Here is a 17,444-nt window from a genome sequence, read left to right as displayed (position 1 = left end):
AATGGACAGTACAGAAACATGGCTGAAAATTGTCAGTGTAAATATCTGATTCCTGCAAATACAGCATACAGTTACAACAGTGACCAAAAGGGAGAACTCAAATCTCTCAAGCACAGCTTCACTTATGTGAACTGGGGATAAACAAACAGCACCAATAATGTTTAGTTTTGTCCTGTTTCTGTAGATTTCCTTTTCAACAGTGGTAACAAAGTTTACAAGAAAATTCCTACCTTGACAAAGATAAGCCACAATGGTTTCCTGAGTGGAGACTTTTTGATACCCCATGCCACACATGAGTCATTCACCTCTTTAACAAAAAATACTGATCCAAACATTTGAAACAGTAGCCATTGCTAAATACTGTTTAAATCTCTTTAAACTGCTTGGATTTGAGAGGAATTGTTGCCATGCCTTAAGTAATTAAACAAAACAAATTGATGAGATGCTGCTTAACACTACCCTGTATCTACAAATGCTTTTGTGAGCAAATCTTGTCCTGCCTAGTAACAGTTGCTAGGTATGAGATTGGTTTAAGGCTGTAGGAGGTCAGTTAATAAATCCTCTCCCACCATCAGTCCGCATAATGTTATTGAGTTCTTCACCACTTGTACTTAACCTGCAGGCAAATGTTTTAGACATCATGCTAATGGTGAATGATTTTATCTTTTAACTGGACTGCATGTTTTCTGTAGAAACAGTAAGCATTTTGTCTGCAAGGATTAGGGCAGTTTGGACATTTTAGTAACCACCTTGAATATTTTATACAACCATGATTAGGAATCCAGATTTGAGCTCCTTTGTTTGTTGTGCTGTATGCTCAAAAATAATACCACCACCACCTACACCTGCTACTTTTGAACGGATTCGGGAATATAAGCCTTACAAAACACGGTATTACACTCATCGGGATATATTAGGTACGTTAGTTTCCTGAATGCTTCATTTGTAATTCTCCAATTGGGGCTATTCAAAATACTTATACATGCCTCTATTCTTGACATTCACATCCTCTTCCAATGGCCTTTCCTGGTTGGTCAGAGATGGATACATGTATTTATTCATGAATATGTACAAATACTACAGATCAAATAACTATTCTTCTCAAAGTATTAAAGATTTGCTTACAATGGAGCAAAAAAAGAGAGCTAAGTATGAGTATATTTGAAAATAGTTGTTTAAGTAAGGCTTAAAGGAATTGAGAAGAACTGTGCTTGACAAAGATTTTTTTAAAACTCTTTAGTAAGGCAAAGTTACAATACAAAACTGAAGTCTGCTTTTACATTTCCTGTTTCAGGATCTGGGCCCTAGTTTGTCACTCTCCAAGGGTTCAGTGCAAAGTCCACAGGAATTTCTCCTTTGGCATCAATAGACTTTAGATCAATTCCTAAACAGACAAGAAATAGAAATAGAAATCATGCTAGAGAAAACTGTGTAATAACTGTAGCCACAACAACATTACAACTTTGCTGGGTACAACTCTTCAAAAAACAATTAAACACTTTACTACCAGAACTGTGTACCGGGCCTAAACAAGCCCCTGAAACAACAGTTCCTGACAGGACTCTGGCATACTTATGCAGTAAAAGCTGTGTTATCTAGCACTTTACCAGCTGGAAAGGCTCTAGAAACCAGCATTTCTAATATCTCCCATACAAATCTTCAATCCAGTAACTGGGACCAATGCCGAAGCTATTCGGGACCCAAGTATTTCCAAGAGCAGCTGGACCACGCTTGAGTTATCCAAGAAGAGCCGAATGCTGTTCTTTCTGTTCATATCCGCCATTGTGATCGGACGGTTTATTACTTGGTGTATAGTCTTGTGTTTATCGCAAAATATCAATGCCACCCTACCATTATGGCATCCAAAATACCAGCGAAAAGCAAAGGAGAGAAGTGTAAGAGAGTTGTGTTGACATTAAAAGAGAAAAAAGATATTTGTACATGTCTTGAAAAGGGCAAGAGCAGGAATGTTTTGATACAAGAGTACAATTTTGACTTGTCCATGATACACAACATCAAGGCTCAGAAAGGACAATTGCTCAAATTTTTGCTAGTTGTGAGTCAAATAAAGCTGTTGAATGACTTTGTACTCTACATATACCTAAATTAGAAAAGCTAGACAGTATTTTATATGAATGGTTTTAATTGAAACGATGGGAGGGTGCCCCTATCTCTGGTCCAATGCTCGTTGAAAGGCAAAAGATTTTTATAAGCAAATACAATTAACTGAGCCATGTGCATTTTCTGAAGGATGGCGTTTGTTTTTTAAACTTCATCATGGTATTAGAAAGCTAGATGTATCTGGTGAACAAAAATCAGCTGACCATGAAGTGCAGAAAAATATTGTGAATTTTTTTAGAAATTTAATTGCTGAACATGATCTATCCCCTGAACAAATGTATAATGCTGATGAAACTGACCTATTTTGGTGATATTTGTCCAATTCTACCCTAGCAGGTGCAAGCGAATTTAGTGCTGCTGTTTTTTAGCACAGTAAAGACAGACTAACTGTTCTTACATGTACTAATGCTGCAGGCTTGCATAGAATAAAACTCTTGGTGATTAGAAAATATAATCGTCCTAGAGCTTTCAAAGGTGTTGCACATTTATCTGTTGTTTACAAAGCACAAGGTAATTCATGGATGGACAAAGAGTTTTTTATGATTGGTTTCATGATGTTTTTCTACCTGCAGTGAAAGAACATTTTAGAAAACTAGGCTTACTTGAAGATAGCAAATTATTCTATTGCTCGACAATTGTAGAGCTCACTCTGGAGAAAGAGTTAGTGTCTGGTAATAGTTTTACCATCTTCTTGCCTGCCAAAGTTACTGCATTGATTCAACCTATGGACCAGGGCATTATCCAGACTATGAAATGTTATTACAAAAGAGATTTCCTGAGAAAGCTTATCAGTCATGAAGGCACTACACAGGACTTTCAATCTTGTGATAACATAAAAGATGCAATTTTTAATGTTGCTTTTGCCTGGAATTCTGTTAAAAGTGAAACATTAAAGAGCTTAGATAAAATTGTGGTCTAGTGTTATGTTTGCAGAAGTATCTTTTGATGAAGATGAATTTGAAGGCTTTAAAATAAGAGTTAGAAAAAACACATTAGCACAAATTCTTGAAATGTTGAAGGCTGCTCCTTCACACCCAATCAACAAACTTCATGAAAGTGAGATAGAAGAGTGGGTTGAAGCTGACACTCAAAAACACTGATAAAGACCATGAAGACACTGATAAAGACAGCGAAGAAGATTTTAGTGAAGAGGACAAAATAACTTGGGGAAAGGCTGCTTCAGCTTTTGTTACAATAATTAAATTTGCAGAAAGGCAGCCATGTTATAGTGCTCAGGAGGTTATGCAATGGCACATTCTGCACTCTACTTTTATGCAAAAAAGGCAGAAGAAAATTAAGCAAGCTGATATCAGGGATTTATTCAAAAAAGCAGCTTCCAGTGTGTGTCATAGGGTTAGTACAGATTCAGCCCAATCTCCTACACCTTCTACATCTACAATGATAATTGATGTTGATAATGATGACCTTGAGGCACTGCAAGATCCTGAAGTGCCTTCTGACTCATCAAAGAAAGATTACATTATGTTCAGTATAGTTTCAGTGTTAAGTGTATTTTCAGTGATCTGGGTATATGCCATGTGCTGCTCATAGTGATATGCAGTGTCATAAGATAACCTACTGTATAGAAAACTTCACCTGTACACGCCTAAGTGCTTCAAGAAACCAAACACTCTGCAGTGCAGTACTACTATTGGATTGGTGAGTACCTGTATACTTATTCATTTTATTGTATTTTAACTCTTTGAAAATTGGTATTCCACTGGTAAGTATAACTCTTGGTTAACTGGAATTTTTGACTATCCAGCACCCCCCATTTTCCCAACATACCTGATAACAAAACTTTTACTGTATAAACTATCTCTAAGGTCATAGCCAGATTTTTTATTATACTGCAATTATAATTTAAAAATGAAAAGAAAATGTATGGTAGTATTAGTATGTTAATAGCAAGAGTCTGAGGTAAATCAATAAAGTAAGAATTTCTATACCTAACTATTGCAGGGATCTTTGATCAGTGACATTAGTATTGTGAATCACACTGCCTATGTTCGATAATATGTGTTACCAAAGAGGTTTCAGTCATTATTCAATAGCTCTTAGAGCTTGGGATAGTTGCTTTTCAAAATACTTTTGAAGCATCAAAAGTGTGCTCAGGGCTGTAGAACGCCTAGAAGCAGGGCCGGCCCACAACATTTTGGCAGCTGAGGCGGGGATCTCAAATGATGCCCACATGCCCCCTCGCTTGGGGCAAAACTTTGAAAGGTCTCAATTCTGCCTTCTTTCTGTTCTACTCCTCTCATGGTATTGCTCTGCTACCTACCCCAATAAAGGAGAACTAACAACTTAAAATGCCTTGTTCAAAAATTTTAAGTAACACTTAACTTTCAAACACCTGAACAGCAAATGTAACTTTTCGTGTCTGCATAGTAAACACTGGCATTTTTATCTGTTTGAATAATCAAAGTGGTGCTTACCATGCCTTCTTGATTGCAAAGATTTGAACTGCTTCCTGGAGGTCCACAGTCTAGGCCAGCTCATGCTCTATTGAGCCTCTCCTGCGTCATTGTGGAGCGTCGATGTATTTTTATTAACTTTAGCTTGGAGAAGTTGCGTTCTCCACTGGCAACTGTTACAGGAAGTGTTAGAAGTATGCGCAGAGCAACATTTGGAAAGCATTCGGAAAGAGAATGGTCATCTTATTTGTGCACATATATTCCAGAACAGCCTTTGGAGTTGATCCTGCTGAAATGTATCTTGAAAGGGCTTTCAGTTCATCACCTAAATCACTTGCATCATATCGCGCATGTCATCATGTGTCAATACTGTCTCTAATGCCCTGCATTGCTGGTGTACATCTTCAGGTATAGTGAGGAGTTTTGGAATATCATACAACATCCCAAATATACTGCTGTGTTCCTTGAGCTGCATGAAACATTCTTCAACTGACTTTACTGCACAATCTAGAACCTGGTTAAAGAATTCAACTTTGAATTGTTGTTTGGGGTCTCTTATGAGATTATCCCGTGCCTCGTAATCAAAATGTCTTCTTCTTCTTCGGTGACTCTTGTATTCTTGAATGGGTGAGAAAATAGCTTCAGTGTGAAGTTCCTCTGCCAACTTCTGTGCACTCTTCAGAACGTTTTGAAATCCCTCATCTGACCGGTAAGAATGTAGGTATGAGTTTGCTTTGTCCAGTTGTTCCATTGCTCCAGATATATCAAGGTCAACACCTTGAAGTCTCTTGCTTACAACATTTATTTCAAACAGTATGTCATGCCACAACACTAAGCCACACAGAAATTTGAAGTTATGTATGTTTCTGATGATTCCATGTCCTTCTGCCACTGTTCTCCCATGAACAGTTCCTGTTATAGCATTATCCTCCATAGTGGCAACTATGGCAGCATCCATCTTCCCAATTTTATGTTTGATAGGCTTTATCGCCTCCTCTCAACTTTCCCATCATGTGGCACTCAGTGGTTTCAGGGTCAGAGAGGATGTTGCCAGATGTTGCTTCAAAATTTGCCATCAATGAATTGATGCACAGAAAAATACATAGATGCTTTGAATTACATTAAAAAATTCAGCAGCCTCACTAGAAGCTGAAGCTGCATCACTGACCACCAAGTTCAATGAATGAGAACTGCCTGGGACAAAAAAACTCAAGGGTTTAACTCTCAGATCCATGTCTGCACTCCTCCATTCTTTCCTCTCGTGTTGGCACCATTATCGTAGCCCTGACCTCTCATGTCGGCTATCACAATTCCCATATCTTCCAGCTTTTTAAGAATCAAATTTGTCATACCAGCTCCTGTAGTATCATCAATGTCAATAAATTTTAGAAAATGCTCTGACAGTCACCATTGCAGGGACATTTTCACTAGGTTCTGTTGTTGTTACAAAAAGCACCAGTAAAGTCATTTATTCTAGATGGCTGATGTCAGGTGTGCAGTCCAGAATAACAGAGTAGTATCTTGCTGACTTCAGATCTGGCACAATCTTCTGTTTGAGTTTTGTTGCCAGTAACTGTATAATCTCATTTTGAATTGGTTTTCCAAGGTAGTGGTGTGTGTACATTTCTTGGGTGGTGACTCTTCTTAGATGCTCCTGGAGTACAGCATCAAACTCAGCCATCAGCTCCACAATTTTAAGGAAGTTTGCATTGTTTGGCACATGCAGCTGATCTGAAGTGCCACGCAGTGCTAGGTTTTGGGTAGCAAGCATTCTCACACCTTTAATTTAGTCTCATCTCAAGCTCTTTCCACCTATTGAATGCTCTCTGGTGATTTGCTGCCTTCTCATGGCATGTCAGATCTCTAGCTCGAGTTTTCCAGTCCTTTGTTCCTGTAGAACCCAAGGTGGCTGGAACATTAGAGTGGAAGAGTTTGCAACAGAAACAGTATGCAGCATTCTGGGTTTTTGAGTGCATAAGCCATGGTCTCTCCACTTTGTCACCATTGGGGATTTCACACCAGTAATGTGTTGGATGAAAACTTCTCTTTTCATTGTCTTTGGGGAACATGAAGTTTTTCACTTGCTGTGGCCCATGCGGTACAAGGAAGTCACTCAGGCTACTGCTCAAGTGGGTCCACAGTCCTGGATCATGTAGACTTGAGGAACTAAATTCAACAGCAGCTGTTTCTTGCACCTCCGTCACACTCTTCTCTGGTCTACACTGTTCTTCAGGAATGTGCATGGTTACATCCATCTGAGATGGAGATATGGATGCTGCAGTAGCTGCCAGGTCACCTGCACTCTGACTAACTGGAAGATCAGGCATCTCCTCACCACTCACATCCTCACTGGCGCCGGAAGGCTCACCGTGAACATTTGTGTCTATGTATCTCAGGAGAGCTCCTTCCGCTTAGATAGAAAAGCTTCCTTTGCTTCTTTCTTTTTCTGAATGCTGCCCCAGAGGGGCGTTTTCTTCTTTCACTCATGACTGCTGTTCTGTGCCAGCTATAGTGGCTCTCAACACTCAATTGAAGGGGACAAATAAACAGGCTGGTAGCAGAGCCTGAGTGAGGGAAGATATCAGCATCTTAAGGGCCTCACTGGCTCCTACTACTTTAGTTGACTGCCTGTTCTCCTCAAGTGGGTTCAGGGAAGCAGCAGGAAACAGAAAGCTCCCTGAGAAGCTGGTGTTAATCAGTCCAGGCTCCTGGGGGTGCTAGAGAGGTACATAAGAGGCTCCTCCTCCTCTCTCTCCCTTCAGCTCCTGCTGCTTTCTGTTATTTTCTCTCACCTTTTGTCCTGCCTGCCTGTTCTGTCTCTTGTGCCCTCCTCTAGCACAGCACTCCACCATCTCTGTGCATCTAGAGCTGAGAGAATACATATGCACCAACAGCAGACACAAATTTCTACACTCTGGGTCCTAATGGCGCCCCACCTCCTCCCTAGTCTGGCACCTGAGGCGGCCACCTCAGTTCACCTCATGATAAGGCCAGCTTTGCCTAGAAGACAAGCTTACAGTTGACATAGGCCACATAAAACACACTAGAAGCCTCTTTAAAATGTCCTGTTTTAGATTATTTCCCTCTTTTACTTTTCAATATATTGTATGGGTGGACACTACGATCAGCTTCAACAATGGAACTCTACAGACAACTATATACAAGAAACCCACAAATCACCACACCTACCTTCAGTGATCCAGTAATCACCCCAAATGCCCCAAAAATCTGCTATCTACAGCCAGGCATTCAGATACCACAGAATATACTCCAAGGAGAAAGTCCAAGTTATACATCTTAACACACTCAAAACTACCTTCAACAGACAAGGACACACCACTAGAGAAGAAGATTATGTCATGGAACAGACCACCAAAATACCCGAAGAGAACCTGTTTCAATATAGAAATAAAGCCCCCTCTGACTGCCCTAAAGCACCCCTAGTTGTCACCTACCACCTCACACTGGAACCCCTATGGAGTATCATCAAACAACTACAACTCATAGTCTAGAGGGACCCCATCCTGAAATAAATCTTTCCAGAACTCGCCTCTTCTGGCCTTCAAACAACTCCCCAACCTCACCATCAGAATCAACCTCTCCATAGACCAGGACACACCAACTCAAAGTGGCATCAGTCTCTACCAGAACAACAGATGCAAAACTTGCAGACATACCTCCACTGCTGCAATGATCAATACCCCCCACAACGCACGATTCAAGATCCTGGTCCTTACACATGCCTATGACAACATGTGCTGTACCTCATCCAGTACAGTAAACGTTCCAATAACAGCTATACGCGTGAAACCAGACAATCACTATGCTCTCAAATGAAGTCACCCAGAAAAATGATAAAAGCCAAAAACACCATATCACCTGTGGTTGAATACTTTTCACAAAGCAATCATTCTATATATCTGACCTATCATCCACAGAGGAAACATGCACAATACTTTCAAAAGATGAGCCTGGGCGTTTAAATTCATAACTTTGCTAGACAATAAAAATCATGGACTGAATAGAGACAATGGATTTTTTGGCTTATTACAACAATCTGTAACCCACTAACACCCACTTCCTTTCCCGGCCCCTCCCCCACCTGATGGCTGAAGGTGTGTTAATGGGCCACTTCACTTTGAATAGTCCCTTGAAATATGTGTTAACTACTTATGCTAAACCATCTGTTCCACCTTGTATTTAGCTGTGACAGTATGTTTCACAGACCTGAAGAAGAGTGTGTAACGTGAAATCTTGTCTCTCTCACCAACAGAAGTTGGTCCAATAAAAGATATTACTTCACCCACTTTGTCTCTCTCTAAGCCCGTTACTTGTCATTCACTCATGTTCTTTGTATATACTGCCTTCATAGATTCACACTCATATTTATGTGAAGCTTATTAACAGAATTATTATCGCAGCTAGTTTAGCGCAATTATATGCCTAATGCATGTGCCAGTCATGAAAACGTGCCGCTTTGTAGCAAATTCCAGTACACTATACTATTCTTTACAGCATAGTATATCAGACATGTAGCCCCTGTTGGGCTTTTCCCCACATAGGCCAGAAAAAAATAAGATAATTTTCAAAAGTCAGTATTCTCAGTATAAAAAATGATATCTTGTATGAAATTCAATTAATGGAGAATAGTCTCACCAAAGTAGTCAGACACTACAAATTACATCATAGATTATGATTTCTTATTAACTATACCTTACTAAATTGAAAATGTGCCTCCTATGTACTCACAAACTACTCTTTTAAGACATCAACAGTCCCAGGTTTGATGATAGTTTTGGGGTTTTTTTTTCCTGCCTAAGGTCTGATCTACATTTAAAATTTAGGTCAACATAGCTGTAGTGCTCAAGGATGTGAAAAATCAACCCCCACGCCCCACCCGAGCACCATAGCTATGCCAACCTAATCCTCGGTGGAGACGCAGCTAGGTGAATGGAAGAATGCTTTTGTCAATCTATCCAGTGTTGCTCAGTGAGGAGTCATTTCTACAGTGACAGAATCACCAGCCCCTCGCTGTAGGCTATCTACACTGTGGGGTTATGCTGGCATAGCTATGGCACCATAGCTATGTCTCTATAATCCCCATAGTGTAGATGTGGCTTGAGTAGATTTGGCCTAGATGTGTCCTTCTGGTAGAGTGGTTGTTACCCTTAGTGCACATATTGATACACATGGTTCCAAACTAACATGGCTATAGTGAACTTGATATTGTTGAAAGATACTGAGCTAGACAACCCTGGAGTTGGCAGCTTCTATTATCTACAAAATGGATACAACATTTGTGGCGACAGTGATGACTCTCCAAACTGCCCCATCAATGTGCCTTAATTCTGTTTTGAAGAAATTAACTTCTGGATTGAGATGGCAGTTTAGTCCAAATGCCTACTCAGCGCCTATTTCTACTATGTGGACTAATAATGGAGAGAATTAGTGCCAGCCGTTGTGGTAGACTGGGTGAAGTCAACATTTGTTTGCTAGGAAATAGACTAAGACCACCAAATTTATTTCATATAGGTCACCAAATAGCCATCAATCAATGGGAATTGTGGGCCCACAGCACCTCATAAAATCAGGTCCCTAGACTGTATGCTCCTTGAGCAGAGTCCCTGTTTTTAAAGCAGTACATACACTTAAGACACTGTATTAACAATATTTACATTATAAATACTGTCTGCAGTGAGAATTCACATTGTGTATCTTTTTTTTATTTTTTAAAATATCAAATCAAGCTAATGGGCAGGAGACTGTTTACAGTTTCTTTATACTTGTAACATGTACATGATTCATTTCTGTTGAATACAGAGCTCGGGGCAGATCTTCAACAAGAACAATGTGAAAAGAAGGAATTAGAAGTAAAAGAACGGATTGAAAAAATTAAAGCCGAACTATGGTTTCAGGTAAATTAAGTTACACTACTATCATTGAAATTAACATTTATAATTATGGAATCTGTGTTGTAGCATGCAAATTGTGGATAAATGCCTTTGAGCTCATGGGAGGCAGGTATAAGAGGCTTGGAGAGCTAAGCCTTCCCAAATGGGGCAAAAAATGCCCGATGCGGTGCACCCCCCTTTGGAGGCGGGCCCACCCGGCACCTTTGGAGTGCTGTCGCTGGAAGCTCCCGAGAAGTGGGGGGCCACCGGTGCCCAGACCATGGCCCCGCCCATGCTCTGCCCGGAGGCCCTGCTCTGCTTGGCCTCTTCCCCCATGGCCCCTCCCCTGCACCTCCTCTTCCCGTTCCTGCTCCACCTCTTCCCCCAAAGCCCCACCCTCTGCTCACTCCTCTACACCCCCTCTTGCCCCATCGCTCGCTCTTAAGGCAGGAGGGGACAGAAAGGAGCAAGCAGTGGGCAGGGGAGCATTGAAGGCGGGAGCAGAGAGGAGTGAGTGGCAGGCAGGGGTTTGGAGGAGAGGGCAGAGAGAAACGAGCGGTGGGCAGGCAGGGGGCCTTGGAAGAGGGGGCAGAGAGGAGCAGGCAGTAGGCAAGGGGCCTCAAGGGAGGGGGCGCAGAGGAGCGGGCAGAGGTGGGTCTTAGGGGAAGAGGTGGAGCAGGGGTGGGAAGAGGCAGAGTAGGGGCAGAACCTCAGGGGAAGAGGCCAAGCAGGAGTGAGGCCTCAGGGAAGAGCAGAGGTGGCATGTAGGACATAGGTGCTGGAACTAAGAGTGTGGGGGGTGCTGCCGCACTCCATGGCTTGAAATGGTTTCCATTACATGAAGGGTTTACAGTTTGGTTCAATGGCTCTCAGCACCCCTGCTATACAAATTGTTCCAGCACCCCCCTAGTGCAGGAGGAGCCTCATGGGGAGATGACTGAGCAGGGGTGGGGCCTCAGGGCAGAGCAGGGGGGTGGGGCTATGATCTGGGCACAGGTGGCCCCCTCCTACTTCTCAGGAGCTCCTGGTGCTCACTCTCAGCCACCCTAAAAGCAAGAGTCAGGTGCCATCTGTGTTTGAACTGAGAGTTAATATCAGTTCATCTTCATCTGCTTGTTCGTTTTTTACTTTAAATCTAGAAATACTGGAAAGAACATGCAGTTCACAGGTTAAATAATTTTTTTAATACTACATTTATTTTTAAACAATTATCAATGCTTGTTTATGTAAAAGACAATAATAATTCTACAGTTGTTATTGCATAAGTACCAAATTCGGCACACAAGGAATAGCAGAACTCCCATTGACACCAGTGTAACTAAGAGCAGGTTCTGTATGCACAAATTTGCACGTGAATTTGATCCTCTAGCTATCAAGCTCAACTAACTTGGGCATTTGACCATCTAAAAACAACCGGTCAACTTACTTGTCAAATTTTGTCAAATAATGTCAAAAGTGGTAAAATATTTTAAAGCATTAATTTAATACAACAGTAACAGAAAAGAGTAAGACTTTATGGTCTCCAGTAAGCTTAGTCTTAGATACTTATGCCTACTTACAAAAACCCCCAAATTACTTAACTGAGTTATTTTAACTCAGAAAAAATGCAAAACACAATGAAGTTCAGCGATGTTAGGTTAGCACTTAAATGTGAACGGTATTCAAGACTGAACAGTTACAAAAGAAAATAAAAATGAAATAAAACAGAAATCAAACAAACACATAGCAACCATAAAAGAAAAAAGTCATTTTAAAATGCACTTATGCTAGGTAGGCAGCAGGCCATCTCTTCAGGTAACTTAATGGCTGTCCATGTTTTCTCTTTGTGTCGGGGTAGGGGGAGGTTTAATGAGTGTAAACCCTCCTCTCCCACACCTACTCCCTTCTGAGTTAATTTCCATATGTTTGTCTAGTCAGTTTAGATTGCAAGCTCTTTGAGGGCAGGGACTGTGTCTTTTAACTTGTTTAATGTGCTTTGTAAGCCACCATGTACACTGATGGCCTGGTATACAACTAAAGAGATACATACAAACAATATTTGTTCTAGAACATACCAGCCAATCAAGATGCTCACCTTTCAATTAGTTCATCTTTTCCCCAACAGGTGGCATTAGCATGTAGTAAAATGAGTGATTAAGACCTTTAAGTTTGCTAATAGATGGCACCATGATACAATCAAAAAGGTCAGCCTCCGCCTATATCAGGGTATTCTTGCTGGAATATTTGACCATGGTCAAACAATAAGCAGTGACTTGAACAGTCAACTGACATTATTTTATCAGTCAATTGACCAACTTGCCAAATCTAATCTCAGCAAGGCACATTTTTCACATTATGAAGAATTTAAACAAATGTTACATCAAAATTTTGTCTCTGAAACACACTGTGATCACTACTAAAATATCAACATTTGCCAATCCTTTCCCACACAGTGCTATGTGAGATCCAGAGTTGCCCGCTATGCTTACAAAAGGTAACAAAACTCTGGTATCTCAATGACATTGTATGGTACAGTGTTAGCAAATGCCCACTTTTTAATATTGATCACTGTACTGGCAATTTTCCAAAGATCAGTGTAACAATTTTATCAAATAGCCAGAAACACCACATATGTTATCACTTCATATAGATTGATCTGTCTCTAATTTTTTAATGAAAAACAATAAAGCTATTGATTACAATAATCTCTGATCCAAGTCAGAATACTATGTAAACAGATCTTTAGCTAACTGCAGTCGGGCTATGATTATTGTTTTTAAGGCTAAAGTAGAAAAAGAAGATGCAGTGGAACAAGCCCTTGATCAGGCAACAGCTGAACACAACAGTTTTTTAGAAGACCTAAAAAAAAAGCATGAAAAGGAACTAAAGGTTTGGAGTCACTTGCTTCCATTTTTAATATGCCAAATATCTTACCGTAGAAATGTCCAACTATGGAACTGAATTACTTTCTCAACAATACGTTGTCATACTATTTGTGCTTGTACATTGCTATTGTTTTGTATCAGTTGGGAATTGAGTCATGTTGTTTGATGGGGTAGCTTGCCTTGAGAATCACTGCATTTTTCCTTATGCCAGATTATTTGGTTCTGTTTGTTAAGATACTTGGGTTAGCTAGTTCCTTCTGGTTGGTTTTTAGCATTCTATACTTTCCTTTTTATTGTATGAAACTTAGTTGTTTTGTGACAGATGCCCTATTAAGGCCCCAGTTCAGCAAACTGCTTGAGCACACGCTTAACTTTAAGCAATTTCTATTTAGCATGGCAGTTAAAGATGGGATTAATTTTCAGCACATTCTTAAATTCCTTTGATACCAAAGCTAAGCAGATGTTTAAATGGTTTGCTGAACTGGAGCCTAAATTTAAAAAATAGAAATAATTAAAAGTATATTAAAGTGTGTATGTGTATCTATCTATACATATACCTCTAAACTGAGCATGCAAATTATAATGTTTTACTGTATAGACTCAACAACATGCGTAATTTGCATGCTGGAATATATGATAAAAGATGCAAACACAAATATAAATACAAAGGAAGAAAACTACAAACAGCAATTAAGCTTCTATAGCATTTTATTCTATAGGTTTTTCTATCACTGAAGTATCTGAGGGCTTTCCAAAAGTGCTTTAAGCAACGGGACCATCATCTGTGTCACATTCTCTCTCCAGTGGGAGAAGTGTGTGCACTGGAGTGTTTTGTTGTGTGTTGATGTTAGAGAAGGAAGGTCAAAAGAACGTGTCTTGCACTGAGTGGAACAGGGAGTGAACAATACGTTTTATTCACTATTTAAATTTACATTAAATGTTTCTGAAGGAAGCAGTGATAAAAATTAAGAGAGAGATGCAGCGGTACCTGGAAAATGAGCTGAAGAGGGAATCTGAAGCTGCAGAGCAGCGCATGGCTCACAAACTTCAGCGCATCCTGATGGAGTGTGCTTTGGAAAAGATGCACGCTGTAGCGGAAGCCAGAAAACAGGAGAGGCAGACAGCATCCCAAGCCATGGCCAAGCAGCAAAAGTATTCTTGCCATTTTCTAAAGTTTAACTGTTCATCCATTTTTATAACAATAAGCAAAAATGCATACACCAGCAGTAAGCAAAATATCCTAAGGGTTTTCTGTGGCACCCATGTAGGGTGACCAGACAGGAAGTGTGAAAAATTGGGACGGGGATGAGGGGTAATATGCTTCTCTATAAGAAAAAGCATCAAATATCGGGACTGCCTCTATAAAATTGAGACATCTGGTCACCCTACAGCCATCTTCATCTTCTAAGCACTGATGTCCTAACTAGAATTCTACCTATGGAATTCATACAAAGTATACTGAAACATGTAACTAAAGAAACAAGACTTGAGTACATCAATGTTGATCATCCCCAGACTTTCAAGAAATAGATCAGTATCTTTTAAAAATATTTCATACCTGAAATTCAAAAGGTGACTTTACTCTGAAAAGCGACTGAAATTAGCATTGTGGGCTTTCAGGTTTATTGCATTTCACAATTTCACACCAAATTTACTTAGGTTAGAAGCAACATTTTTTTTTCTAATTGCCAGCACCATAAACTTATCCTGGAACCTGAAAGTCAAGCTTTGTTTTTGTGTGTCATCACCAGAAATAAAGATTTAGCAGGTCAAATTCTGCCCTCGCTTACAATGTACAAAACCCATTGTCTTCATTTAATTGCAATGGGATTTTACAGGTTAAACTGAGGACAACAGCTGGCCCTACAAGTGGAATTTAGTTAATTAAGTTAACAGTGTTTGATACCTAATAATATCCTGCTCCCTTTCCCAAAAGATTAGAGAGTAGTAAGATTTACTTTTGTCACTAATGTCAGAAGTAATTCTAAAAACTCAGAGAGCAGATCTGTTGGGTAAGAATGTTCCCTTTTTAAAAGCCATTTTTCAGAATAGATCCATTCTCACAATGAAAACAGGACCCAGTCCTGCAGTCCTTTTTTCCACAGATAAACTACAACATCATCTTAGCTGGTATCTTCTGATTCCCCTGTCAGCTGAGTTCCTATGGGACCTGGTGAAAATAAAAAGTCCTCTGCAAAGTGGAACAGCTGGGAGAATTTCCCCTCTGGCACAATGGACTTGACTGATGCTGAGCACACCATGGGGATATCCTTTATATTTCCCTGAGCCAGCTTCGCTGAATTGCATCCATTGTGTTTGGGCACTGTTATATATTTTATATAGTTTCTTGGCTTATTTTAGTAGTTGTACTGAACACAGGTGTGTTTGATAAAACTTAAAACAAAAATTAGAAGTACATTTCCAGGCTACAAATCAATGTTTAGCCCCAATTCAGGGAAACATTCCAATTTGGAACAGCACTATAAAAAAAATTATTTAAAGTTAAAATACAGAATACAAAACTGATTCTTCATGTTCGTTCCCCTTCCCTCCCCACACTTTATTTGTTTAATTTTACATTTATTTTGAGTATTGTAATACTTTTCACCTTGACACAAGCACAATTAAAATAATACCATTTGGTATACATGTTGGAACTGATCTTCCACTGGTGTAAATCAGTACAGCTCCATTTAAGCCAGTGGAGCTATGCTGATTTACAGTATCAGCGGATCTGCCCCTACAGTCTTTCTGTTATTCTGTTTTAGTCCTGTTGTAATTTTATTTCATGTTATAACTTCACTTATATTTTAACAAAATCAGAAACTTTATAATTGTACAGTGAATAAACTTTAAGTAATCTTTAATAATCATTCATAATGCAATAAACCTATCAATGTTACTTAACAAATCAATTAACTTTTTAACAGAAAGTACACAGAGCAACTCCAGGAAGCTGGGATATTGGCTAACGAAATACATCAGAAGAACCTGGCTCAATTAAAAAAAGAAAAACTTTATGAAATGAGTGTTGTCTTGGACATCACTCAAAAAGAGAATCAAGAGGAGGCTGAAAAACAGCTCAAAGAAGCAGAGAAAACACATCAGGCCATATATGGAGAAGTGACGGCCAGCCTGAGAGAGACAAAAGCTCAAGTACAGCTTCTTACCCAACAGCTGGAAAGCATGACAGCTTGGAAAGACAACCTGGAAGCTGAAATAGAAGAAACAAGACAATCTTTTCAAAACTACATTGATATTACATTTCCTAAGCTGACCCCAGGACAAGCAGATTTTATCCTGCCATTCAGAAAGAGACTTGAACACAGGGATACAAAAAAGGAAACAGATAATGACAAAGGAATGTAAGACAGAATCAGTGTGAGATTTGCTGCAAGTGCAGATCAGCACTTCCAGTAAGTAATGCTGAAAAATAAATCAATTTCTGTTCACTGCATTAAACATGAGTCCCTGTAGGTAAAGGAAAAATAATTATTACATATTAATTAATGCACCAAGCTTAGGCAGGATATATTCATATTCTCTCCTACAAATGGTAAAGTTAAGATTACACCTCTACTTCCATTATAATAATCTCCTGTCTCAAAAACTTTTGAGCTGCAGTTTCGCGTGCTTGATATTAGCCCAAAGACACTTTTTTGAAGCGTGAGGAAAATCCATTCAGCCACTTTCTAGTGAACAAAAAACACTTTTTCTTAAAAAAAAAAAAAAAAACTAAAGGCAATATTTGAAGTAGTGAAAGCGAAGTGAATCCTGGACAGGGGTTACTGAAGAAAGAAGTACCAGCTCTGCTACATGCTCCTCCTATCCCGGGGAACTGTGCAGAATTCTCCTCTGGTGCAGCTCTACTGGGTCATTGGTTTGGGGGATTTTAGGGTTAGGACCAGGAACTGCTGCTCTTTGTTATATTCTTCCTGCAGACTCTGAGGATGTTTAACTGAGAGTTAACATTTCTTAAGGCAGTTTTCATCACCCAGGCTCCCCTTCCTTACTGCACATCTGTGAGACAGTCAGTCTGTGGCAGCATTGCACCAGCAGAGTGGCTTTGAGGTTGCACAGGGATTCCATGGATCATCTAAGAGCTCTCTGGATCTTAGGAAATCCACTAGGTTTGATAGTTTAAACCTCTGCTC

At 39.8% G+C, this 17,444-nt stretch overlaps 2 protein-coding genes across 2 annotated transcripts in view; both read left to right on the top strand.

Moving 5' to 3' along the window:
- The first annotated feature begins 582 nt into the window (after positions 1-582).
- On the top strand, positions 583-16,659 carry C4H6orf163 (chromosome 4 C6orf163 homolog). Its single transcript, XM_050950173.1, has 5 exons — positions 583-917; positions 10,356-10,450; positions 13,187-13,294; positions 14,240-14,442; positions 16,221-16,659. The coding sequence occupies exons 1-5, from the start codon at positions 770-772 to the stop codon at positions 16,657-16,659; spliced, it is 993 nt and encodes a 330-aa protein (XP_050806130.1). The 5' UTR covers positions 583-769.
- The window catches only part of ORC3 (origin recognition complex subunit 3), a 260,786-nt gene continuing 254,414 nt past the window's right edge, over positions 11,073-17,444 (top strand). Inside the window, exon 1 of the mRNA XM_050950111.1 lies at positions 11,073-11,077. The gene's annotated coding sequence lies outside the window, so the exon portion shown is untranslated. The remainder of the gene's footprint in view (positions 11,078-17,444) is intronic.

This window comes from Gopherus flavomarginatus, chromosome 4 (genome assembly GCF_025201925.1).
Source record: "Gopherus flavomarginatus isolate rGopFla2 chromosome 4, rGopFla2.mat.asm, whole genome shotgun sequence".
NCBI classification, from domain to species: Eukaryota; Metazoa; Chordata; order Testudines; family Testudinidae; genus Gopherus; species Gopherus flavomarginatus.
The sequence above is the reverse complement of the archived record's forward strand: the minus strand, read 5'-3'. Positions and strand labels throughout refer to the sequence as shown.